General features: G+C 40.1%; 1 protein-coding gene across 1 annotated transcript; it reads right to left on the bottom strand.

The window, feature by feature from the left end:
• Positions 1 to 11399: 11399 nt before the first annotated feature.
• Positions 11400 to 26400, bottom strand: PRL (prolactin). The gene is made up of 5 exons (XM_070942473.1): positions 26361 to 26400; positions 18555 to 18736; positions 16438 to 16545; positions 14832 to 15011; positions 11400 to 11591 (listed from the first exon to the last, which is right to left on the bottom strand). The coding sequence occupies exons 1-5, from the start codon at positions 26398 to 26400 to the stop codon at positions 11400 to 11402; spliced, it is 702 nt and encodes a 233-aa protein (XP_070798574.1).
• Between the last annotated feature and the right edge of the window lie 387 nt (positions 26401 to 26787).

Here is a 26787-nt window from a genome sequence, read left to right as displayed (position 1 = left end):
CAGCGCATGCCTCATTCAATGCCGCCTGGAAAGTTAGTTCATGGTTGGCGATCAGTCGCTGTTTTAAATTTTGATCACACACTCCGTTGACAAGGCGGTCTAACAGGTAATCATCCAAGTTTACAAATTCACAATGGCATGCAGCCCTACGCAACGCCGCAACATATTGGTTAATGAACTCCCCCGGGGCTTGATCGCGATGGTAGAAATACTGGTGCCTGGCTATTCTGGATGGGGCTGGCGCATAATGTCTTTTGAGTTTGGCCATGAATTCTTCCCAAGTTCCAGCATGTATGGATTTGGGAGCCATTAGGGTCATGGCTGTATCAAACATCTCCGTGCCGCAAAAACTAAGGAAATACGCTCTCTTGCGCTCTGGAGACAGATTAGTGTAATCGTTGGCTATTAAGAAGTATTCAAATTGGGCTACATAAACTTCCCACGTTTCTTTGCCTTGGTTGAATGGAGGGAAATTATGTGACGCCGCCATCGTATGTCTCGTTTCACAGTTACCTCAGTTAAGCTCACTCCAGCTGCTTATTCTGCCAGATCCGGCAATCCCACCTTCGTCGCCAGTAATATATATCAGCTGATTGCCAAAGATGACTCCACGAGAAGTAATTAACATCTGAGGTAACTTCTTTATTAACTCAAACAGGAGACCATAACATGTTCTCCTCAGAACAGAACAGAGAACAAATGCTAACAGCTCTTATATACTCGCTGTCAGCGTGGCTAACCAATCAGAATCTTTCCCCCTTCTGTACACTCCAACAGGGGACTCAAACTAGGAAACCTGCTCAGTACACAACAGATAGGATTGCCCAGTCTTTCTGGGGCTATTAACAAAGGTGGGGGCTGCTTTCCAAGAGCATGTATCTCCTTTTCTCATCCAGGGAGGTATAATATTCTGCCTTTTTAATATTTCCTAGAATATTTCATTCTTCTAGGAGAAGGGTGGATGCTAACTTTCTACAGACTAAAAAAGACAAATAGATATGGAGGAAAGAACTGAGTTTTGTGTATACAACAGCATCTGCATATAACATTTACATATAAATGAGAATATGTCTGCAGGCAGGGTTGTATATGAAATAACCATGCTGTTGAACTCTCCCTCATTTTGCTAGAATATCATGAGGTACAAGAGCCTTGTTGCTCCTAGGCTAGTCTGTTTATATTAATATTCCAAACCAAACAGACACAAAATAGCTTGTCTGAATATTGGTTATAGACAGCACAACCTGTCAATTATGAAAGAACTAAGTTTTCTGCTACTTTCTATTTGAACTCAATTTAAAAGTCTGCTCTTAAGCTCTAAATGGCTTGTGCTACAGAGTCCTGATGTGGTGAGATAGGAATGCATTCAACCATTAACTTCTTTAGAGATCTAGTTTACTTTACCTTTACCTTCTAAAATAGTTGTAAAATAGATACCTTTTCAGCTGAGGCATTTAATGCTTGGGTCTGGCCTTTCTTTTCAATATACTTAATTACCCACTTACTGTTTTTGGGCAACAATTTACCAAGAAATATTATTTCCTTGTTAGCATTTAATAGAATCCAAATTTCTTGTTTCTATTGCTTTTTGAGTCTACTATACTCAAGTAAGGTAGAATAGTGTTAGTTAGCTAAGAGGTGTGAATACAGATAGCTAAGACTGAATATGTAATAATCTTACCCAGGCTTAAGACCCATTGGAGTAAATAAGAAATATGTGCAGAATTGAATCATAGTTAGAATGAAGTTTATTATTATTATTTACTTTATTCATTAAACATGAAACTCAGTCAACTGGTCATTTAAAAATGTGTCACAAATACGATTGACTGGTGCTAATGGTTGATACGGGTTGCTGCCAGCATCCTAGGTATCAGCCAGGTATCTTCTTAAAATATATGATGTTCCGAGTACTGTAGTTTTTTGCAGTTCCACTGGTGTTATTGCAGGAAGCTGCAATTTCTTGATGTGTTTTGTAAAATTCTTGGACGTGGTACCAAGTGCCCCGATGACAACAGGTATCACTTTACATGTTTCATCCATAGCCGTGTAGTTTCGATAGTCAGGTCGTGATATTTTGTGATTTTTTTCCAGCCCTTTTTCTTTGACTCTGGTGTCTCCTGGTACAGCGATATCAATAAACTGTACACTTCGGTCCTCAACAACAGTGATATCTGGCATCTAATATTCCAAATGACAATCCGTCTGTATTCGAAAGTCCCACAAGATCTTCACTGTCTCATTTTCGATAACTTATTATTATTATATACTTTATTCATTAAATATGAAACTCAGTCAACTAAACATTAAAAATGCATCACAAATACCATTGACTGGTGCTAATGGTTGATACGGGTTGTTGCCAGTGTCCTAGGTATCAACCAAATACCTTTTTAAGATGTACGATGTTCCAAGTAGCGCAGTTTTTTGCAGTTCCGCTAGTGTTATTGCAGGAAGCTGCAATTTGTTGATGTATCTTATAAAATTCTTGGACATGGTACCAAGTGCCCCGATGACAATGGGTATCACTGTTACATGTTTCATCCATAATCATGTAGTTTCGATGGCCGGGTATTATTATTATTATTACTATTACTACTATTACTACTACTACTACTATTATTATTATTATTATCATTATTATTATTATTATTATTATTATTATTATTATTATTATTTAATTGGCCATCTTACCATAAGGTAACTTACGCTGTAAAGTCAAAGATGATTAACAGAGAACTGTGCAAATCATTCAAAAGAAATTTTCCACAAAAAATGCTAGCTAGTCTGAAGCACCTCTCTTTAAAGTATTGAAGCAGCCACATCCTGTGAATACATGAGTGCATGCATGTACACACACAGCTACTGTACCCCACTTTGCTGCTGGCCCTACCAGCAATGTTACTAAGCGTGCACTTGCAGGCAATTGGAAATAACTTTTGAAGCAGCCATACAAGCCTTCCAAAGGAAGTGGTTTCTCAGTGTTTTCAAGGAGAAATGCTTTGTAAGAGCTAACAAGCTTTGCAAAGCACATCTTTCAAATATTTAGCACACCCTACTGTCCAGCTTCTACATGAGCATATCCAGCAAAGAGGTTCTCATCCTCTTAGTATGGTTTCATTGTTGTAATGCTCTTTCTCAGAATAATTTTTCTTCACATTTATATAGAATCTGCCTTATTCAGTGTCCTTCACTCTGTGATGAATTGAACTGCATATCAAATCATCCCCTCTGTCTCTTCTAAGGAGACTAAAGACACTTGAGCGAAGGGTAGGCTTTCATGCTGTTTGCCCTACTGAAATTTACAGAATTACTCTCAAAAGTCTGAGCTCTGGACCTAAATCAGTATCAAGACGCCACTCACTTGGAGGCTAACTGGCTTTATTTAGCCGGACTCTGGCACACAATGACTTCTATCAGCAGCAAAACAGCAACATGAAAAGATGCAAAGTCAGCGCTGGGAGCTTCTGCCTCCCAGTATGTTTTATTTAGGTGAGCCATGCCCTTCCGCCGGCATTGGCCTCACCCCATTGTCAGCTGTGCATTGGGCTACCCAGTGGGATGCCACCTGGCCGTTCCTTGACCCGGAACAGCTGATCATTGGGCTGGAACAGCTGGTTGTCACCCAATAGCTGGAGCTCTGAATCCCAGCAGGCTGCTTGCCTTGCGTTGCCATGCCTCCCCGCTCACAGCTGATCCCCAGCTCACTCTCCACTGACCAGCTGGTCCTCAGCTTGGCATGCTGTGGCAACCTCTCCTGCACCCCCCATCACCAGTGCTCCGTCCTGCCCAGTATGGCAAACCCCAGGCTTCAGGCTTTGACAGGCGGCTCCCCTCTACTAGGGCCGCACCTGGAAGACAGTAAGCAGAATCAGTGAGTATCTATGGTGACAAATTATCACATTCAACCTCCCTAATGCCCCCCCCCCCCGGTTTGTGGGGATGTGTCTTATGGAGCTCTCCTACACCCCCCATCACCAGTGCTCCGTCCTCCCCCGGTATGGCAAAACCCGGGCTTCAGGGTTTGACAATTACTATGAGTCTGCAAGAATTACCTTTGACTACTTGTACTGTACACATGTAACCAAGCAATAACACTAAATCACAGACATAAACAAAAACAGTAGTAACCCAATACGGCATATTCTTTCTGACCAAGAAACCTGTTATAACTACATATCCAGCTTATACATGCAAATGAGATCAGGTCTATCACAATCAAAAACCCTTGGATGCCCACTAGCCCTGATGACTATAGAGTAACTACCATTTGTTTATCTATTTGGTTGAGTTGTGTTTCCAACCATGTCACACACAGCCACTTCTTTCCATATTCCTTATCTCTTCAGCCAGTCAATACATTGTGCTTCACCCTCAGAGAACTGCTTGCGATTTTCAACTCAGTGCTCTGAACTGTTCTCAGATTAGAGTTGAGAAAATCCAGCTTTGAATGTAAGATACAATCTAAGAACAATATCGCTGTCGTTTGATTTCTTATTGCATATACAACCTTGTGTTATATAAGCAGAAATTTGCTAACTTTTGATTCAATAGTCTGTAGAGATTCTCAGTCATCCAGGTCATGGTTGTCCCAAAGGTGCTTTTTCAGGAGGCAACTGGATGTTTTTTTGATTCAATATGAAATTGAATCTCTGGACATTGCTTGTAAAGCATTCTTGAAGCTTCGAACAAGCAGTCTATTTCCACCTGTATCATATACAGTTGAAATTCTACGTCTGATTTCATTATTTTTTCAGAAATATAAAAACTGCTCAGATCCAGTTTCTGGTGACTGTCACTTCCTGATTGTTCTGGAAAACCTGCTGTTTCAGGATTCTATGACAGTGCTGATAAAATTCCATGAACTCAAGTTTGTTGTGTGAATCCCGCTGGGTTGTTGGTGTTTCCAAGGCAGTACTGGGTCTTACCTAGTGTCCCTGCATCACCTCAGTGATGATGAAAAATGTTCATTCTCTGTGACAGAAAAGAGATATAAAGAATCCCCATCTAATAGGGATGTTTTTACATTGCTTACTTTGTAGAAGTAAGCTAGATAATATATCTACATTTGCACGATCTGGAGTATGTTTTTAAATTCTATTTTATATATCTGTCCTTTGAAAAACAAACCTCAGTGCAGTATGGAAGCCCCAGTATGGAAAAATAGGGAATTTGCCAATATCTCCCTGGATGTGCTGTATTCAAGCAGCTGCTGTGAATGGGATCCCTTTTTCTGGATTCAATATTGACAATAGTGGATAATCATGGGGATTAATGATCTATTTGTGCATTCTTTTTGTCTGTATTTGTCAGTGGATATAAGCAAAATCTATCAGATGTTTACATCTTTCATGATATGTGATGTAACTGTGCTGTATTGTAAAACATCACAAGTCACTTTCACTGGTGTGAGTTATAATGTATAAGCACTTTGTCTGATGTCATTATTTCTTTCCTTTTGTGAAAGCTTGTTTGAGTCGTCCTGCCCATTGCTATACCCTCTCCACTTGTAGTAGAGAGCTCCAGGGTTGTGGCATTCTGATTACATTTGGCAAAAATCTGTTATAGTAATTAACAAATTTTAAAAAGCATCACAGCTGTGATATGATTCAAAGCATTCACAACAGCTTGAATTTTCTCTGTATGCTTGCATAAGCCTTGTATGTCCATTATATGACTGTAGAATGTAATATTATGTTTAAAAGACTGGTGTCTATCCATCGCCATAAAACTGTCCTGAGGTTTTGCAGATGCACCTCATTAGATTTTTTAAGTGATCTTTTAAAAAGTTTGTACTTGAATTGTAATGTAATTTTTAATTTGTGTCTTTGTGAAACAGTGGATTATGTACTGTGACCTTACTGTAAGCGGTAGGTCTCCCATATCAAAGTATGGAAAAATAGGGAATTTGCCGATATCTCTCTGGATCAGCATTTTAAACTTTCTGGGTCAGAATTGTTGAACTTCATTGTTGTACCTATCACTGATGAAACAAAGAGCTAGGTTTCAGTCTGAAATCAGTCTCAAGGGTCTTATGGAAGAAAGTAGCTCATGAGACTATTTAGGAGTTTCCTTCCACCAATAGAAATTATTCTTTCTGCTTTGCAGAAAACAGTGTGGAAGAATTATAATGTAGTTAGTATTTTCAAGATGAATAATACAAGAAATTATTGTTTGGGATTGAATACTGTAAAAACGTTGTTTCCAACAACAATAAGCACTGCAAAGTAGAACTTATTGAAATGGGCAGCCTTCCCACACCTTAACTGAAATCTCTGAACACATCTTTTATTACAATACTACCCCACAATTTAATAATAAAACCAGATCAGATGTTTATATTTGTTAGTGATTTTTATGTAGAGATGGTATTCAATTAGAGTGTCAGGTGATTTGAAAATAGGTGCTGCTTAGCATGCTACAAGTAATAAAAGACAATATAGAAAAATAATTTCAATTATTTTCAATATAGAAAGAGAAATTTGTAATAATTTAGATAGTTGGGTCAGTCATCTTTTCCTCATATCCTTTAGGTTGTATTTTGCTAAATGTTTTTCTCAAATACCTCACGTACTTTTTTCAATCTCAGACTGAAATATAATGTGGACATTTATTTGAAACTCCTTATATAGCAATAGCAATAGCACTTAGACTTACATACTGCTTTAGTGTACTTTACAGCTCTCTTTAAATGGTTTACAGAGTCAGCATATTGCCCCCAACAATTTGGGTCCTCATTTTACCCACCTCAGAAGGATGGAAGGCTGAGTCAACCTTGAGCCTAGTGGGATTCGAACTGCCAAATTGCAGGCAGCCAGCAGTCTGCAGAAGTAGCCTGCAGTACTGCACTCTAACCATTGCACCACCGAGGTTTATATAATATTGTTAAGCTGTCAGATATACAGGCATTCCTTAATTCAGTTTAAAAAAATAACAGATTGAACAATTTGCTTTATGGTGATATATTTGTAAAGCAGAGACAGGCAATTTTTCATGGCCTGACAAATGCATGTATGGGGATAGCAAAAATTGTTTTTGAAATATGCAGAAATAATTATTTAAAAGGATACCGAGACATACAGAAAGAAAGATAAAATCAGAGTGGTATAGAATGAATAACATTGGTTTTTAAAAATTCTGGTTTTCTCCTCATTTTCAGTGCCAATCATAGAGAATTACAGAGCCAAAATATAGCTGCATACTCCTGTATAAAGTAACATAGCAAGTAGAATTGTAGAGAAAATTAGCATTAATATATTGAAATGATGCTTGAACCTGGTAATTTTCCCAAGTGAATGTTGTCATAGAAGTGGGAAAAGGAGTAGCTGACACTGAAAGTGTAGTGAACCATGTGATTTATTTTGCATGTATGCTGGGCCTTCAGGGTGTGTGTGTGTGTGTGTGAGAGAGAGAGAGAGGGGGGGGGGGAGAGATTTTTTATACTAGGAGAAAAGCAATATTTTTTATTGCAAGATTCCAAAAGAATTTGTATATAGTAACATTGGGGCCAATACTATCCAAGAAAAAAAATCCCAATATTTCCATTAGGTGTTTTTGAGGCTGTAGTTCTTTTTAAATGGACTTTTTGAATTCTACACTAGCTACAATAACACACTTTGGAACTAGACATCTTTTTTCTTAATGCATGCATGCAGATGGCTTAAAAGGTTTCACACAAAGACTAAAAATCCAAAAGCATTTCAGACTGGAAATATTTTGCTTTTGAAATGGTGTGGGAGAGAATTCCCAAAGAGAGTTCCTAACGGAATACAAAGAAATCTTGCATGTTAATACATAAACTAATATAATCAGGAAAGTATGCAACGCAAGTGACTTGGTTAACATGTTAGATTAGGCCCAGGGGGCCAACTCCGCCTTTATTTTCTTAAATCTATTTCACATGGTTGTTATTGTGGAAAAGATTACAGGAATGAGAATTAAATATGCAGACTTGCAATTGTGATGTAAACAGAGGACGTAAAACTGACTAAGTAACTAATTAAAATTAAGAGTTTTGTAAGTCTGGTAATTTAAAGACCAAAAAAGGGAGATGTGAGTTTTTGAATTACACAACATGCATGCTGACTGACCAATGTTTTAAAAAATTATGAAGACACCAGCCTGAACATTGTTGCATAATAAATATGCTAGCAATTTACACAAATATTTTTTGCTGTCACAATGTAGCAGGCTATCCTTCTAGAATTAGAAATGTGGCTATTTTGGAAGGTCTTTGAAGTTTAATTAGTCTGAGTAGAGCTATTACCAGAATGCATTAATTACTCATTTATTTTTGTCCTAGGTATTTTTGCATAATGTTTTGTTATATTACCTGTAACTATAAACTGACTGCTCAAAAGAAATTGTAGGATTAAAGCAATATAGAAATTTAATACATAAAAATTACTACATGAGCATCTATAAAATTAGGTACCATCCAGTGTCAGACATTATATTATTAAAATAAGTTAATAAGGAGGTTTTAGAGAGTACTTTGGTATATAGGTACACTTATAGACTCAGACCTTTCGTTTATGAATGTCTGACTTAGACTTGGGTGATTTAAAATTGATGTTATTGGACCTCTAAGGAATAGTTAATGGTTAATGCAGTAATAATAATAACAGCTACTGCTTTGTTTCATTATTTATTATTAGGAATTGCTGATGATCACAGCCAGTTTGCTACACATTCAGGAATAATATGGCCAGAATGGTAAATACATATTGAGGCTTGCAATAGGTGATGTCTTATTTGGAATCCTGTGAAAATGAGCCATGCATCCATGGTATTGGGTGCATCATACAGGTAGTCCTTGACTTACGACCACAATTGAGCCCAAAATTTCTGTTGCTAAGTAAGACATTTGTTAAGTGAGTTTTGCCCCATTTTACCATCTTTCTTGTCACAGTTGTTAAATGAATCACTGCAGTTGTCAAGTTAGTAGCATAGTTGTTAAGTGAATCTGGCTTCCCCGTTGATTTTGCTTGTCAGAAGGTCTCAAAAGGGGATCATATGACCCCAGGACATCTGCAACCATCATAAATATGAGTCAGTTGCCAAGCGTCTGAATTTTGATCATGTGACCATGGGGATGCCACAGTGGTCGTAAGTGTGAAAATCGGTCATAAGTCACTTTTTTCAATGCTGTTGTAATTTCAAATGGTCACTAAATGAAATGTTGTAAGTTGAGGGCTACCTGTATTAGGTATATTCAGTACCTTGTGGGGTATAAATTAGTAATTGCTAGTATGGACATTAATAGATACATTAATAAATTAGATCAAAACTAGGAATTGAATTTCTCATAAAATTGAAATACGATATAGGCATTCAGAAGTGATTCACAGTAAAACTGTGATAAGAACTTTTTGTATCTATTTAATCCACAAGCAATAAAATCCCTAAGTGCTAAGATGTTTGCTTTGTCTTTTGATGTAGCAGTGAACAAAATTGTGTGTCTCGCTGAGATTACCGGTATTGAGTCTGCTTTTTTATGCTTTGTTGACACACGGCATGACTCTTGATGCAAGAATCTTTGTAGTATACTGGCTCTACTACAAATTTTGTAGGCAGGTAAGTTAATTAAGCAGGCTTCATGGTACATAATGGCAAGTCCCATTTTAAAATGATGCATTCACTACCGAGCTATTGAAAAGGCAGAATCAAGATGATTGATCGCCTAGGGTTTTACTCTAAAGTAACCAAAGTCCTTTTGTCTGCACCAATATATTAGAGATTTTCCAAGGACAGAGCCATTCCCTGATAACATTATCAGGACTTCCTGCTTCCACCCATGAGAGTGCTGTAAGTGCACACTCACCACTTTTATTGATTGTTTGACACTTCTAAAACCAGAAAGCGTGCCCAAAGGTTATAGGAAAGGAAAGCCTGACAAACTCCTCTGGAAGTAGGCAGATTAAGATCCGGCCAAATGTTATCAATTTGAATAGAAAAGCAGCATTGATAACAAGTAAATCAGTTTTCACAGAATTTGGAAATCAAAACGTTGGTGAAAAGTTCTTTAGAGCTTAATATAAGAAACTTTAGAGTTTATGTATCTTTTAAAGTTCTGTGTAGAAACTCTTTCTGGCACACACAAGATTGCTTTGATTGCTTTATGGCTGGGGTCCCCAGCCCATGGGCTGTGGCCCGGTGTTGTGCCGCAGCCCATTCAGAACCAGGCCGTGGAAGTGGTGCTCAAGCATGTGTGTGCGAAGCTGCATTTGTGAAAGCGGTGCGTGCATGCACAAAAGCATCCCTTCTCGCCCGCTGCCACCGGTGCTTCCGCCGGTCCGCCAAGCCAGAAAGGTTGGACATCACTGCTTTTTGCGAGTAAAAGGCACAGCTATGCTTTGGAGATAGAATAGGATGGCATGGTCTTATTGTATTTAAAAATCTTATTGATAAAAGTCTGAACTGTGCAATAAACCTATTGCACATTTCTTGTCCTTCATCAACATCTTTGATAGGACAGCAAGAGTGCAATATAGATCCATAAAATTATGAACATCACTAATAACTGCCCCCAGATCTCAAAATCTGTCTGTCTGATTTAGGTACAGGTAGTCCTTGACTTATATCAGTTCATTTGGTGACTGTTCAAAGTTACAATGGCACTGAAAAAAGTGATTTAAGACCAGTCCTTGGGCTTATTACCATCATAATATCCCTGTGGTCATATGACTGACCGGGCACTCGGCTAACTGCATGTATTTATAATGGTTGCAGCATTCTGGGATCATGTGATCACCATTCGTGACCTTCCCAGGAACCTTCTGACAAGCACAGTTAATGAGAGAATCCAGATTCATTTAACCATATGATTCACTTAATGACAGTGGCAAAAAAAGTCTGTAAAATTAGCATGATTCATTTAATGTCCACATCACTTAGCCATAGACATTCCAGTCCCAATTGTGGTTGTAAACTGAGGACTATCTGTAAAGTAAATTAATGTATTTAATCTTTCCCCCTTTTTATCACATTCAAAACTATAATTTTGGTAGCAATTTTGGAGAGGTTTGAAGAAAAGTATCAAAAGCATTTGGAAGTTGCATGTAGCTCTGGGTCCACTTAGATATATGGCCCCTTGTTTTACACCCAATCCCAACTTTCAAGAAATACATTTTCACTTCCATGCATTTTCAATGTTTTATTGCTTGATTTGAATATTGCTGCAATCTAAATGAAAGTGCTCTCAACAGAAAAAAATAACGGTTTATCTAACAGTTTAACCAGAAACTGTTAACCAGAAAGAAGTGAACATAATGAGCCTCTAAATCGTTTTCTGCAAGCTGAGATTTTCTATAAAGTATACATAAAAGCAGTGAGGCTAAAAGCAGAGTGTTTTAAAAAGATACGGTGCTATCATTTTAATAAAGCAATAGCACAGCGGTTCAACAGTTGCTGTCATAAATGAGGCGACACTTCAGGAGTTTCAGATAGTTGTCAATTTTGTGGGAGTCCCGACGCAAACAGTGCAACAGATTGTAGAAGGCGAAGAGGCGGGAATTTTCGTCAGCCAGTTGGAGGGAAGGGAGACCAGTCCATCTAGAATAGACTTCATTGCCTAAGTCACCTGGGTGAACCTAAGGAAAGTGCAAAATCAAAATAAACTTTGATGATTTCACAATTGCTAAATAAATTTTAGTCATTTTTTAAAGCAGAGACACACACCTTCCATACAAATCCAGTTAGGAAGATAGATGCAGAGCTACACTCCCAAAATGGGTGGGGCCAGGGAAATAGAGGGATTCCTAAGAGCTAAAATGTGTTGGTGTTCCTTTTTATTAGATAAAATGTATGCTTTAAACTTGTTCTAGGTTTAAGATAATCGTTTTGCTCCTAAAATATCCCCATCTTTGAACAGATACTATTAGTAGATTACATATACATATCAGAGGCGGGTTTCAGCAAGTTCTGACCAGTTCTGGAGAACCGGTAGCAGAAATTTTTAGTAGTTCAGAGAACCGGTAGTAAAAATTCTGATTCGCCCCGCCCCCATCTATTCTCTGCCTCCCAAGTCCCAGCTGATCGGGAGAAAATGGGGATTTTGCAGTAACCTTCCCCTGGATTGGGGAGAGAATGGAGATTTTACAGTATCCTTCCCCTGCCATGCCCACCAAGCCACGCCTACCAAGCCATGCCATGCCCACCAGGCCATGCCACGCCCACCAAGCCAACCCACAGAACGGTAGTAAAAAAATTTGAAACCCACCACTGATACATATACTGTACATAGTCCTCAGTTAATGACAATAACTGGGACCAGATCCATTGCTAAGTGATTAGTCATGTAAAGGGTGATGTCACATGACTGCACCGCTTAGCAGTGGTGTGGGTTGTTAAACAAGCCCTAAATGGCTCACAGTCAGGCAGGCAGGTAAAGTGCAATGTGCAATGCGAGTGTGGCAGGATTGGGGATGCCTGCAGCTGGGTATAGAGGGTGCATGAATGACTAACAAGGTGTGGCACAAATGCAGCGGGGCCAGGGGCACCAGCTGCCAAGTGGGGAATGGTGCGAACCATTTACCAGAGTGATTGTGATCTTTCCTACCAGCTTCCCCATTGACTCTTGCTTGAGGCAAGCTGGCAAGAAAGATAGCAAGTGGCGATTGGAGGATACTGCAGCCATCATAAGCACAAACCAGTTGCCGAGCACACAGATCATGACCTCATGACAGTGGGAGTGCTGTGACAGTCAGAACTCCGAGAATCATTTTTAAGCCTCCTTTTTCAAAGCGGTTGTAATTTTGAATGATTGCTGAATGAATGGATAAACAAGATATAGATATAGATATGGAGCTATAGATACAGATAGTATCTGTATCTGTATTGGGGTTGGAGGGGAGATATTGTATTTGATTTCACTATAATAAAAGCCTTTGATTGGTGAAAATAGTCAAGCATATAAGTCTTACTTGTTTACTTTGCAGCTCTAACTTGCAAAGGGCATTCTAATTATCTTGTATATATGTATCTTGTCATGAACTTCTATTACGAAAGATTGTTTCTTTTGGTGAAATATAAGTAAAAAGTTCACTGTTGAATACTAAATTTTCTCAATGCTGCCTAATATCTTTTAACCCATGTAATGTGGCTGTCATATTATTTATACCTTTTATTATCTTCTTTAGTCTCCCTTGATACCATCATCATCATCATCGTTGTTGTTATTATTGTTATTATTCTGTTGCTTTGCATATACACTGAGTGTTTTTGTACTAGAGACAAATTCTTTGTCTGTCTAATCACACTTGGCCAAGTAAAGTATTCAATTCAATTCAAAATATCTTGTACCAACATGCACAATGTTCAGACAGTGTTGACCATTAGATTGGGAAAGTTTGCTGTAGATACTATGGTATATCCAACTTTTATCATTTGGCAGTTCAACAGAGGCAACCTAAAAAGATCACCACCAGTCTAAAGGATGAAAACTTTAAATCTACAATTGGAGGGATTATAGGATGAATATTTTAAGATGGAAAAAGAGAAGCATTCTACCTGACGTTGTGTACCTAACTCCAGAAAACAGTAGGGCTTGTCAGGATCCCATCTAGGTATTAGTAATCTAGGACTCATGTGCTAGTGAAACATTGGCCAGTAATGATAATCTGAAATGCTTGAGCATGCAGGCATTTTCAGATTAAGTATTGTAAGCATGACTTGCACTAATTTGCGGATGGAAGGCAGTCATATTAGCCTACTCCTGGTAGATCAGGAAAACAGCAAATACAACAATATGGTTATGAAAAAGGTTTAGTACCCTTGCTTAGAATGGATTTTAGTGCCCTTTCTCAGAATGGATAGCTGCTTTTTTAGGCGTATTTAAATTTTACATAGAAAACGCTGCCTAGGTATCTTTCTGTAAACAGTAACTATTTCAACTGCTGAAAGAAAAGGCAAATATGAAAAGAAAATGATGGCATGCATGCACCTTAAAATTGCTTAGAAATACTGGTACCTATTTTGATGTCTTTGCTTTCAATTACTGTCCTTCATTTTCACAGTAGATTTTGAATATGACACATTAGAAATTAAGATAATAAATTAATAAGGGGAATTCGGAAACATTCTTGGTTCAGACAAGTGTGGAAAGAAAGAACATAAGCTTAACACTTTTAATGTACAAAGTATGTACTAGATATGCAACAACATTTATTTATTGCCTTCCTTCATGGCACAGACTTGCTCGTTCTGTTACTTTTCTAAGGCACATACCTACATATGTTTAAAAATGTTATTGACTGCTTTCAAACGAACTATATGACATATTAAGTTTGTAATGTGCAGCTGATTTTGAGGTGTTTGTGAACTAGGCTTTTTTTGTAGTCTCAGCCTGTGTAGAAGGCAAGAGGAAGATTAAATTCCCTCTCTGCAAGGAAGTGTTAAAAAGAAAAAAATGATATCAATGAAAGCTATTGTTTTTTCAGCACTTTCATGTGCAGGAGAACAATGTTAATTTTATAAAATATAAGGTAGGAGCAAGTTAAAAGTTCTCCTATGCTGTTTGCTGATTCTCAGTCTAGGTTGGGTCATGTCCTTTTTTTAGTGTTAAGAAAAAATTACAAGATCAGCTTTATGCTTGTTTGGCACTTTGTAACTTTTTTATTAGTAAAGAACAAGATATTTTGCTGCTACTTATACATGCCAAACAGATCTCCAGATTTGAAATGTTTTGCTGACACTTTTAACTTCTTACTTTCTTTCTTTGAAGCATTTTAATCCAAACAAACAACAAAAAAATCTGTCTCATTTTATACATTTTGAATAGTGTTATGAAGCTGGAAGGACTTCAGAGGATGATTATTATTTTTTTGACTCACCCGTCCAACTATTCTCTCCATCCCCTCAAGAAGTCGTTTATTTTGCTCCTCAATCTCCATGGCCTTCCAGAGAATGGTATCAGGAGCTTCCTTGATTTGTTCAACTTCAGAGACCAGGTGCAATAAAGGGTCATTCCAGGAACGGAGTACACTCAAAACTAGATTTAATAGGTCCTCGTGCTGTTCATTGGCAACAAAATTGTACAGTTAGTGTGCAAAATCTACACAGCAGATATGGAACAATTTTTAATCAAGCTTACCTTAAAATGTCCTTAGTACAATTTTATCCATTTATCAGATATAGCTAAACTACAGGCTGTAGTGCAATTGCGAGGTGTTTTTCTTTTAAATGTAACTAGATAAGAGAATGCCCTAAATATCAGACTCTCAGTAAATTATCTGTCCTGCCAGTAGAAATCACTCCATTCATCTTTGTTGCATAAATGCCTTTTAATCCAGAGATTAGCCTGAGCATTAATGATACATTTTTAGAAATAAGAGATCTAGAAAATATTTGAAGATATAATGGAAGATGTGATCTGTGGTAGGCCACTTAATATCTCATCCTGAAGCATTTATTGTGTCTACATCAAATCCTGCAAACATGCCCAGACACAAGGCTGATTTCAAGTGTTTTGCTTCTGGGAAGATTTTTTTTCTTTTGAAACTTTGCCACTGCTTGAGGTGAGCTGAAAGATCAAAGGGCTCTTGGCTTTCCGGGGATCCTCCTAGTCATTGTGCCTGTCCTTGAGACCTCTCCAGTGTTGACACGATCACTTTTCACTTTCCTTACCTACATCCCCCCAAAATGCATCTATTCTGTGGCATAAATTTCCTCCTGTTCTCTTGGGAGAATTGCTATTGTGCTACTATATTGAAAGGCTCAAACATCCCAAGTACCCCGTGCAAACACAGATAAATGCCAGACACATACATATCTCAAATATTTGTGGCACATGTTTTGCTTTCTGAAAAGGGAGATTATTCAATGGATGAATGGCATTTGAAATTGAATCAATAGGAATGGGCTCTCGAGCGATACCTTAGCATTCCAAAGATTTCCTCATCAAGTGCATAGAGGAGAAACTTTCTTTAAAATGTGATTATTCAGTAAGGTGTGTTTTATTTCCGAAACTGGAACATTGGGGAAACTTGCGTGTGATCAAGAGATCATTGCAATAGAGTTCTAGCCCCTGACCTTTTAGAATTATTTTTTCCATTTTTGGCAGATGCATTTTTTTTTCTCCTGCTAGGGACTATTTCATCTATAGTCTACTGTTTTCTTCATACAAAAATACCATCTCCCCATCTCTCCTTAGGACAGATAAAAGAGATGTGCTTTCATCAACCTTCCCTGGATTTTTCCAGCTTGTGAAAGACCGAACTTGTTTTGTATTGTGAACGTATTGTCTTTCTTTTTTCGTTCATGTAGGTCAGAGCATGCTTCTGTGTTTTGTGCTTTGCTGACCCCTACCACTTACAGAGGTGGAGCAATGGAGAGCTGCCCTTTTATAACTCCATCTATGGTAACTGTATGCTTTTGAAAGGATTTCATCAGATTTCTGGTGAACTTGCTCGCATCTGTCAACAAACCAAGACAACTTACATGTATCTGCTGAGCTTGTTCTTTATCTTCAGGAGTGGTTAGGGAAGAAGTATGGCAGCTGTTAACGGCCCTTGCAATGAAACCCCGGCCCTGAGCATAGCGTTCATCCTGACAGTAAACAAATATGACATTTAGTGAAGTACATAACCAGGATTTGGGGGGGGGGGGGGATAGACTGTTTTTTGGTTTATTCATTGGTTGCCTTGTAAAATGTATCCTAGAGTTATGGAGGGCATTAATTTTGTCTCCCAACCTTACTGCATGGCTTAGTCAAAGGTGATCTGCCTCTATGTATACTGTGAAAGGAAACCAGTTTTAAGCACCGTTTTCCCATATTAACAAAAGCTTCTTTATGGTATAAAGTGGCCCACCTCCCACATTTCCTCAGAGAGTATATTTTCTGTCCTACTCCAAAATAGCCTTTTTGCATGCATTTAGTTACTTTTCTCTGAGCAAATCTTTCACTTGGACATTTGTTACTTAGTCTTGCACGTTTTCATTTTGTTACTTTAAATGACTTCTGTATACAGAAGACAATGTTTTCTTTCTTCCACATCCTTTGTTGAGGTTCAGTTCCCCAGGGTAGATGAAGCTTTCGCTACAATGGATCTATTAATGAGACTTTAGCTATCTGCCCAATCCCATTTCCTAGACTTGCGCCTTAAGAAATAATAAGACATCTAACTTTAAAAGGAATAGAGGTGAGCTTGTTTCACTGAGGAAAAGTGTATTAGCACAGACTCTGAAAACTCTGTTTCTTATATCTTCAATTTGAAGATATGAAACATGATATCTTGTTGGTTTCCAATCTAGAAATCCACTCAAAACAGGGGTGAAATCCAGCAGGTTCTGACAGGTTCTGAAGATTCTGGTAGCGGAAATTATGAGCAGTTTGGAGAACCGGTAGCAGAAATTTTAAGTAGTTCGGAGAACCGGCAAATACCACCTCTGGCTGGCCCCAGAGTGGGATGGGAATGGGGATTTTTCAGTATCCTTCCCTTGCCATGCCCACCAAGCTATGCCTACCACACCACGCCCACCAAGCCACGCCCACAGAACCAGTAGTAAAAAAATGTGGATTTCACCACTGACTCAAAAGCTTGTGTAAAGCTTACTTTATTATGGGGCTTTGATAACTTTTCCACAAATACAGGTAGTCTTCCACTTACAACCACAATTGAGCCCAACATTTCTGTTGCTAAGCGAGACAGTTGTTAAGTGAATTTTGCTCCATTTTAGCAATAGTAATAGCACTTAGATTTACACAGTGCTTTCCAGCCCTCTCTAAGTGGTTTAGAGTCAGCATTTTGCCCCCAACAATCCAGATCCTCATTTTACTGATCTCAGAAGGATGGAAGGCTGAGTCAACTTTGAACTGGTGAGAATCAAAACCTTGGAGTAAGCAGTGAGTTAGCCCTACAATACTGCCTTCTGACCACTGCGCCACCATGGACCTTTTCTGTCACAGTTGTTAGGTGAATCACTGCAGTTGTTAAGTTAGTAACACTGTTCTTAAGTGAATCTGGCTTCCCTATTAATTTTGTTTGTGAGAAGGTCTCAAAAGGTGATCACATGATCCCAGGACACTGCAACCGTCATAAATATGGATTGGTTGCCAAGCATCTGAATTTTGATCATGGGGGATGCTGCAACAGTCGTGAGTGTGAAAAACAGTCATAAGTTATTTTTTTTTCAATGCCGTTATAACTTCAAACTGTCATTAAACAAATGGCTGTAAGTTGAGGACTACCTGTAGTTTAAGAATCTTTTAATTTCAATAAGCAATAACATTTGCCTGGTACAACCTAGCAATAATAAAGGCGACCTTATGAAATTACATTTCCATATAGTTAATAAAACACTGAGCCAATGCTTTATATTTTACCCATTGTGAAACTGAACTTGAAGAAATAAGAAAACTATGATTAAAAAAATAAAAATGCCCTTCACAAAATACTGGTGGCCAACCTGAGGACGTTCAGATGTTACTGATCTACAATTCCTGGCAAGTGCAGAAATGATTATAGTTTACAAGGGATGCTTGGAGTTGTTGTTTAGGAACACATGGTTTAGCCTCTGCTACAGAATTAGTTTTTTCCTTATGCCAAAATACTTACAAATTCATTGAATATTTCAGTAGACAGAGAGTGGATATAATGAGATAGTTTAACAGCCCGGTCAAAAAGGTCCCCAAGAGAAACCTGGCAATTGTCGGACCCATTAGGGCAAATGGGTGAAGATGTTACACACTTCCTTGAAAGGAACATATTAGCCAGCAGCATGGTGGCTAGAAACAGGCCTTGAAGACAAAAAGAAAAAGGCAGATACCCATAAGATGAAATAAATCAAGAAAAGAAAACACTCTATTTGGTATTCCATGACCTCTTACTTTAATGCTTGATTTGTTAAATAACCATATGTGAGGAATTCAGCCTTTTCACCTTAGCAGAGATAGGATATAAACTATATCCTATACTATTACATAAACTATGTAATAACAATAATCATAGCAACAATAAGTGTAAAAGAGTGGAAGTGTAGTTAAACCCCTTTCCTTTATAGCTGTTTCCAAGAGTGACTTCCTTCTTGACAAACATATGGTTTTAAAATTAAATTTGAGGGAAGGTAAATAGGTCACAATCTAGATTTTTGATTGTCTTGGGGTGCTGCCTGCAAATTTTCAGCAGCTGTGCTGTTTAAGGTCTTTGGCGTGAATAACTTTTACAGAGAGTTGGTGCTGAATATCTGGAGAGCCAAAGACCTCTTGAGATCATGTCTGATATAAAATCTGTAAAATTAATTACTGATAAATCAGTACATTGATTAGACAATGCCCTATGCCCTGTTTTGTTTTTACAAAAGCAAATGACTGTGCTAAGAGCATGTACCAAATAAATGAAGTTTATGTTGGCAGAAATTAAATTTGATTTCTTGGGAAAAATTACAGTCTAGTGGCGCAGTAGATCCTGAACATACAGGAAATCCCAGGAGTCAGACTTTTGCACTTCCCATTAGATAAATCATACATAAGGAATCAAAAAGATTTCAGTCTTACACTATGCAGCCCCATACCCAGTAGACGAATACATGGTAATTTTCCCTGTTCTGAATTCAGTACTTTATACATTGACTTGCATTCTAACATGTTTTTTTCAATACCCAGCATTGTGTCTTATTGTGTGAAACTGGTCCTGGACCTTGCTTTGGAAAACCTTTTGTAGGAGTAGTGAGTCCAAAGTTTAGTTATATCCAAACTGCAGCAATGGTGTAGCATCTTTATTGGAGCTAGTTGAACCTCTAAGTTTCCAAATCTCGTTGCTTCTGGGTCCAGTGGTCAGGAACGGGTTACTCTCACTACAATCTACTTGATTGAGTCTGCTAAACTGAGAAGCTCTGCCCCTCTGCCTTGCTTCCCAGCTTTCTGACTCAATCCGATTGAGAAAGACACGTTTGAGCTGAGCTCCTGCAAAAGGAAAAGATTTGGAGATTTCTTCCTCACACAGCCTCCCAGATCAGCTTGGTGAGCATTCCAGCAAGAAGGGCTTTGTACCCGAAACCGCTGAAGGCCATTTTTTGGTTTGGTTGGGGGCTGGAGGTTCCTAGCTGGTTGAGCCTGGCCCTCTGAGCAGCGCAAAGGGCTAACCCTTGAAACCACTGTTAAATTAGCATGAGGGGAGACCTTTCAGGGTGCCCCTAAAGGAGTCCTTACAGCCTTCCGCTTGAATTGCGAGAGCCTCTCCCTGAAAAGGAGAATTTCATCGCTGGTGTGTGCAAGGGCGCCCTTGTGAAGTCAGCGGCGCCAGAGGCTCCATTTACAGCCGCGACTTTGCGGGCGGCTTCTAACGGCGTGGAAGGCTTCGGGAGCGTTTTTGGACTCCTTGGGTGGGCCAGTTCGGCTGGTCTTCTCCCTTTCTGGCAATATCACCTCATCTAAAGGTACTTGCAGGGGGGTTGTTTGGGTTCCTTGCTGGACGCCATTTGCAATTCTTCTGGTGGCCATTTTGAATTGACCGCATGGCTGGTAGAGGCCTAGTTTCGGAGTTCTACAGCTCCTTACTCTTGATGGCAGCCATTGCCCTTGAGGCACGGGATTTTTATGCGGAGCTTACTCCTGCTATAGGGTGGCAATTTTATCTGGAAGTTGGCAGTTCCAGTTTATATTACACCTTCGAGGTATATTCTAATGGCTGCCCTTTGTTCCTAGCTCCATGATGGCTTCTCAGTGTTCCTCCAGGGCCACTAAACAACACCTTCAGGGTGAAGAGTCCCAGGGATCATCTTCTGTCCCCGCAAACAGGAGCAGGAAGTCTCACCACTCTACCAGCTCCGCTAAGGCCTCTCAGTCATCATCTGCCTTAGCTAAAGAGGAACTTAAACTCCATAAAGCCATAGAGAAGGCCGTATAAAAAGCCACCAAGGCTGCTTCTGTACAGGAAAAGGTCACTCCAGGTCCTCCTACTGTTCTGCATGCTGCATCCCCTCATCCCAGGGATGCTTCTCCTTTGCCTCAGGCAACCACCACCCCTGCCTTATCCCTGGATGGGGTCCCACCCTTAGTAGAGGGACAAACTACAGTTCATATCACATTGTTTGGGGAGCAATCTGAGGCCCCTCCCAATCCTGTCCCTTCTGAAAGCAGGGTTGATCCATGGCTCAGGGCCGTTGGACCAGGTCCGACCTGGAACACAACATAAATTGGTTATAGCTCCGGGCCATCCATCTGACCCTACGGGTCTTTGCCCACAAGGTCCAGGACAAGCACATTCTGGTCAGGACCGACAATGTGGCAGCCAAAGCCCATGTAAACCGCCTGGGGGGACTCGGTCCCAGCCCCTCATGGAGGAGGCTGAGAGACTGGGAGCATGGGCGGAGACTCATCTGAGGTCCCTTCGGCCCTCACATATTTCGGGGATAGCGAATTCCCAAGCGGACTGGCTCAGTCGGGCCACAGTGGATCCAGGGGAATGGTCCCTGGACCAGGACATGTTCACAGAGATCACGTCTCTCTTCAGAATTCCAGTCGTGGACCTCTTTGCCACTCGACACAATCGTCAGACTCGGAGATTCTTCTCCCGGTTCCCGGATCCAGAGGCGGAAGGCGTGGACGCTCTGCACAGCGACTGGCCTCCCGGACTTCTGTACGCCTTCCCACCTCTGCCCCTCATAGCCAAAGTTGTTCGGAAGAGGCTACAAGAGAAGGCGGATCTGCTACTGATTGCACCCCATTGGCCTCGTTGACCTTGGTTTGCGGACCTGAGGGCTCTTTCCATTCGCCATCCATGGCATCTTCCTCCAGACAAGCTGGTACTGTGTCAAGGGTCTCCAGGCAGCTCGTCGTCCTTCGACGACTCACATTTATGACTCCACATGGCGTACCTTTTCTTACTGGTGCCAGCGCAAGTCCATTGTCTCCATGGCAGCCTCCACGGAACAGGTTCTGGTGTACCTCCAAGAACGATTGGATGCGGGTTTGGCTCCAAACACGCTCCGTAGGCAAGTAGCTGCCCTTTCGTCTATTCTTTGTTGTGGGTCCAGGGGATCTCTCTCCAATCGCCCCCTCATTAGGCAGTTTCTTAAGGGGGCATCTAACATCCGCCTGGCACCCATTCATCAGTACCCTACATGGGATCTGCCCAAGGTACTTGAAGCACTCACGAAAGCTCCATTTGAGCCCCTTCGGGAGGTGGGGTTGCGTTTTCTATCCTATAAAGTGTCATTCCTGCTGGCCGTCACTTTGGCCAGGCGGGTATCAGAATTAGTGGCACTTTCTACTCGGGCTGACCTGTGTATCTTCCACACGGACAGAGTAGTACTCAGGTTGGACCCTACCTTTCTCCCTAAGGTCAACTCCCCTTTCCACCGATCCCTGGAGATCATCCTTCTGGATTTCTGTCCCAATCCGTCCTATCCCCTGGAACGGGCGTGGCACACACTAGATGTCAGGCATGCCCTCCGCATTTATCTTAAGAGGACATCTCCCTTTAGACAATTGGAATCCCTCCTGGTTTCCTTCCAACTTCCTCCCTGGGCAGAAATGTCTCCTCGTCCACCCTGGGTCAATGGATCAGGGCTACCATCGCCAAGGCATAGGAGGCTCAGTCCCTCCCTGTCCCTCGTTGCATTACGGCCCACTCCACTCGGAGTGCGGCCACCTTGGTGGCTTGGGCCACCCAGGCTTCACTAGAGGAGGTCTGTCGGGCAGCCGCCTGGGCTTCCCCTACTCCATTCATTAGACATTACCGCCTGGATCGGTTTGCCTCCGCCGACGTGGCCTTTGGCCGCAGGGTGTTGCAACAAGTACTCAGGGAACAGGCTTCCACTCCTCGGGCGGGTCCCTCCCTATAAGGCCTATGCTTTGGCATGTCCCGTTCCTGACCACTGGACCCAGAAGCAACGAGATTGGGCATTGACTTACCTGAACGCTTCATCTGGTTGCTCTGGGTCCAGTGGTCAGCCCCTCCCTGTTTTTCGACCCTCGTCGGTACGGCCCACTTGTCGGTTGCTTTTCTTTTTATTGCAGTTCTATGTGTCTGTCTGCTGTATCGTATTTCATCTGAAAGCTGGGAAGCAAGGCAGAGGGGCGGAGCTTCTCAGTTTAGCAGACTCAATTAAGTAGATTGCAGTGAGAGTAACCTGTTCCTGACCACTGGACACAGAGCAACCAAATGAAGCATTCAGGTAAGTCAACGCCCATTCTCTTTTAAAATGCAAAGAACGGAAAGGAGCTATTGCCAAACATAATTAAATTCTATAAAGATTGATTGATATTTTTTGTGCCATGGAGTTGGTATCATAAATAGATTTTCTCCTTGACAATATTCCTCTAACCTGATTTTTGATTGTCTTCCAATAGTGCACTCCTTGTCACTGTAACTTGAGCCCATCAATCTCACTGCAAATTGCAATATTTTCAGGTTTTAATTCTATGGACACCTACATGGAGCAAATTACATTGAATACACTATAATATATGATACTAACATACACAAGTCTTTAATATTTTGGTAGCCTGAGGAAAGCATGTTATCATATGAGGCAGGTTGAGCATAATCTTATATACAATATTCCATGTAGGTGCTCCATTAGCTTTTAATTAGATTAATGTCTGATTGATCATTCATAGGTTTGCACTTTATTTTGGCTAGAGTGGTCCAGAAAAGCAGCACTGTTAACAATTTTATTTTTAAATAAATTGAAAGCACTGACAACGTCTGATACTCTCTTTAGTATAGAACAGCGGTTCTCAACCTGGGGGTCGCGACCCCTTTGGGGGTCAAACGGCCATTTCACAGGGGTCACCAAAGCCCTCTCTTGCCTCCCCCCCACGCCTTCACTCACCCTCACCCTCTGCCTCTGTTGGATCGCCCGGTCGCCGTTCGCTTACCCCACCCACTCCCAATCTATTGCTACCTCCGGAGTCCCAGCTGATGGCTAGAGGGAAAAAAACTAAATTCTTGCCGCAGGGCTTCAAAGAGGTAAATTCCTGGAGCAAATTTTTTTCCCCCTAGCTATGCTGAAAAGTGAAATTGAAAGTAAAGAGGGTCCTTGCTGCAACATGACAAAATGAGGCAGGCAGATTTCTTTTCTTTTTCCTCACCAAAAAAGGTAGGTGCAAAACTGCAAACAATGGGAAATTTAGAGCAAAAGAAGAGGTTCAAGATTTTAAAACACAAAAGAAAAAAAGTTCTATTTAACTAGGGAATTGTAATAATTGAGATACTATTAATTGTATATTGTATAAGCAGAAATGGTTAAGTTGTGGTTTGGAGGAATATATGGGGGAAATTATTTGGTTTATTATTATTGGTAAATATAATTAATTGATTTGTAAGAAATTGGATTGCATGGAAATAATTGGAATATTCATGTTCATATTGATTAATATACAAAAAAAGATAGTTATATAACTAATTGATTTATATTAAATTGTTGAATTTGTATTAAACAACTGTATTACATAATTACATAATTAACCAATGTGAGGATGGATATAAAAATAGATGACAATGCGAAGGGGTATAATATAGAATAGAAGGGAAAAATTGAATTTGTTAAGATTAGAGATGAGAATGAAGGGTAATATTGGTTTTTTTAAAAAATAGATGAGGAATAAATATGGTAAAAAGGAAATATAGAAATTGTAAATTTAATTGAAATGACTAAACACTGTGTTGGAAGAAATATCCTTCTGGGTTCTGCTCCAAGTGGGGAAAAAGACACTGGAAACATGGAGACTGCTTGGAAAGATGGTTTAATGGTGGACAGGATCACATGGCTTGAGTTCCTGAACAGAAAAGGGGCAGATACAGTAAATCCTCGGGTTTTTATGCTCTCTCTGGGTTTGCATTTCTTGGGGCCCTGAAAGAGTATCCTGATTGGTTGTCAGATTCCCAGGGGGTGGGGGTCTTAGCTAGCCTTGCTGGCTGATGGTCACATTTGCTTCCCAGATCACATGCTTCCCAGGTCACGTGTGGTGAGTTTCGGTTGCTAGATGGGGCCCATTGTGTTAGTTTCTGTTGCTATTGTGTTGTAAATGTCCTTTGACAAAGGATTGACTTTCTGCCTCTGGCCCATTAACAAAGGGTGGGGGGCAGGAAGGTGGAAGCTGCTTTGTCTGTAAAATATGCTTCTCCATTTCTCATCCAGGGAAATATAATATTCTGCCTTTTTAATATTTCCCAAAATATTTCATTCTTCTAGGAAAGGGGTGGGTGCTAACCTCCTACAACTGTTTAAATTTGTGAACCAGCTTTCTTCCCTTTCATCTTTTTTATTGTACAGCAATCTTTCTCCTCAAATCTACCAGCTCTGTCTTTTCTTTCCTTCTTACTTTCTCTTCCTCCCCTTCTTCTCCTCCCTACTTCCTCTTCCTTTCTCCTTCTCCTCCTCTCTTCCTCCCTCTCTTACCCTCACTCCTACTCTAATTTCCCTTCCCTTCCTTCATCCCTCTCTATTGCTGTATCCTTTTATGCATATGGACTACTCAGAGGGCTGAAAAAGTTATTTTTGACTGGTCCTCGCACTTTTGACCAGTCCTCGAACTTACGACTGTCCTCACAATTTACGTTTTTGTCCTATCTTGTCACCATGGTGAAGAGAAGCAATTGTGAAATGTTAAGAATGGTACAATGGGCATAAATGATGACCAGTCATAAGTCCGAAGACCGGTCAAAAGTGCGAGGGCCTGTCAGAAATCACATTTTTCAGCCCTCTGGGTAGTCCTTTTGTGCACATGGACTACTCAGAGGGCTGAAAAAGTTATTTTTGACTGGTCCTCGCACTTTTGACCAGTCCTCGAATTTACGACTGTCCTCACATTTTACGTTTTTTGCCCTATCTTATACCATATTGAAGAGAAGCAGTTGTGAAATGAGTGACATGGTTGTTAAGAATGCTGCACAGACATAAATGTGAGGATGGTCCTAAGTGTGAGGACCAGTCAAAAGTGCGAGGACCTGTCAGAAATGACTTTTTTCAACTCTCTGAGTAGTCCCTATACACATAGCCATGGCCACCTGGTCACATGACCAGCTAGCCATGCCCACCCAGTCACATGACCTCCAAGCCATGCCCACAAAATAAGCCATGCCCACAGAACCGGTAGTAAAAAAATTTAGAAGCCACCCCTGGTTGGGGGTCACCACAACATGAGGAACTGTATTAAAGGGTCGTGACATTAGGAAGGTTGAGAACCACTGGTATAGAATAATGCTAAACTATGGATATAATCCATTCCTTAAGGACATAATGTGGTCTTGTGGATTTACCATTCATTTCATAGGATTTCCACAAGTTCTTAAGTTTAGCTTGCATAGCTGATTGTGAAATGCTTAATTTTTATCAGTCAAAAATGTGTTGTTACTTGTTTTCAAAATTGCTCTTATTCAGAAAAAACATAGAAAAGAATAATAAATAAGACATACCTTTCAATGAAGTCTTCCTGTTGGTCATAGCAGAAACCATCTCTGCAACTGTGCTTTGTCAAATACGTGATGGGAATTTTGATTTTTGTCACCTGAAGACTCCATTTTTATATACACCTTGATGACAAACTTGCATAAATGTAGTAGATTTTGTTTTCTCTTTGCTGATCAATCTAGCTCAGATTAAAGTTCATAATTATAAACATCAAATCACTCCTATTACCCTATTCATTTTAGTAAAAGTTTATGGGCGCCTGATTGAGTTGGTTACAAGAGGATAGATAGAGAGATAGATAGACAGACAGACAGACAGACAGACAGACAGACAGACAGATAGATATTTTATTTTATTTTACTTTATTTTATTTTATTTTATTTTTTATTTTATTTTTGGATTTATATACCGCCCTACTCCCGGAGGACTGAG

This window comes from Pituophis catenifer, unplaced genomic scaffold, assembly GCF_029215685.1.
Source record: "Pituophis catenifer annectens isolate HBS135680 unplaced genomic scaffold, rPitCat1.0.hap2 SCAF_3, whole genome shotgun sequence".
Lineage (NCBI taxonomy): Eukaryota > Metazoa > Chordata > Lepidosauria > Squamata > Colubridae > Pituophis > Pituophis catenifer.
This window is presented reverse-complemented; position numbering and strand designations above follow the sequence as displayed.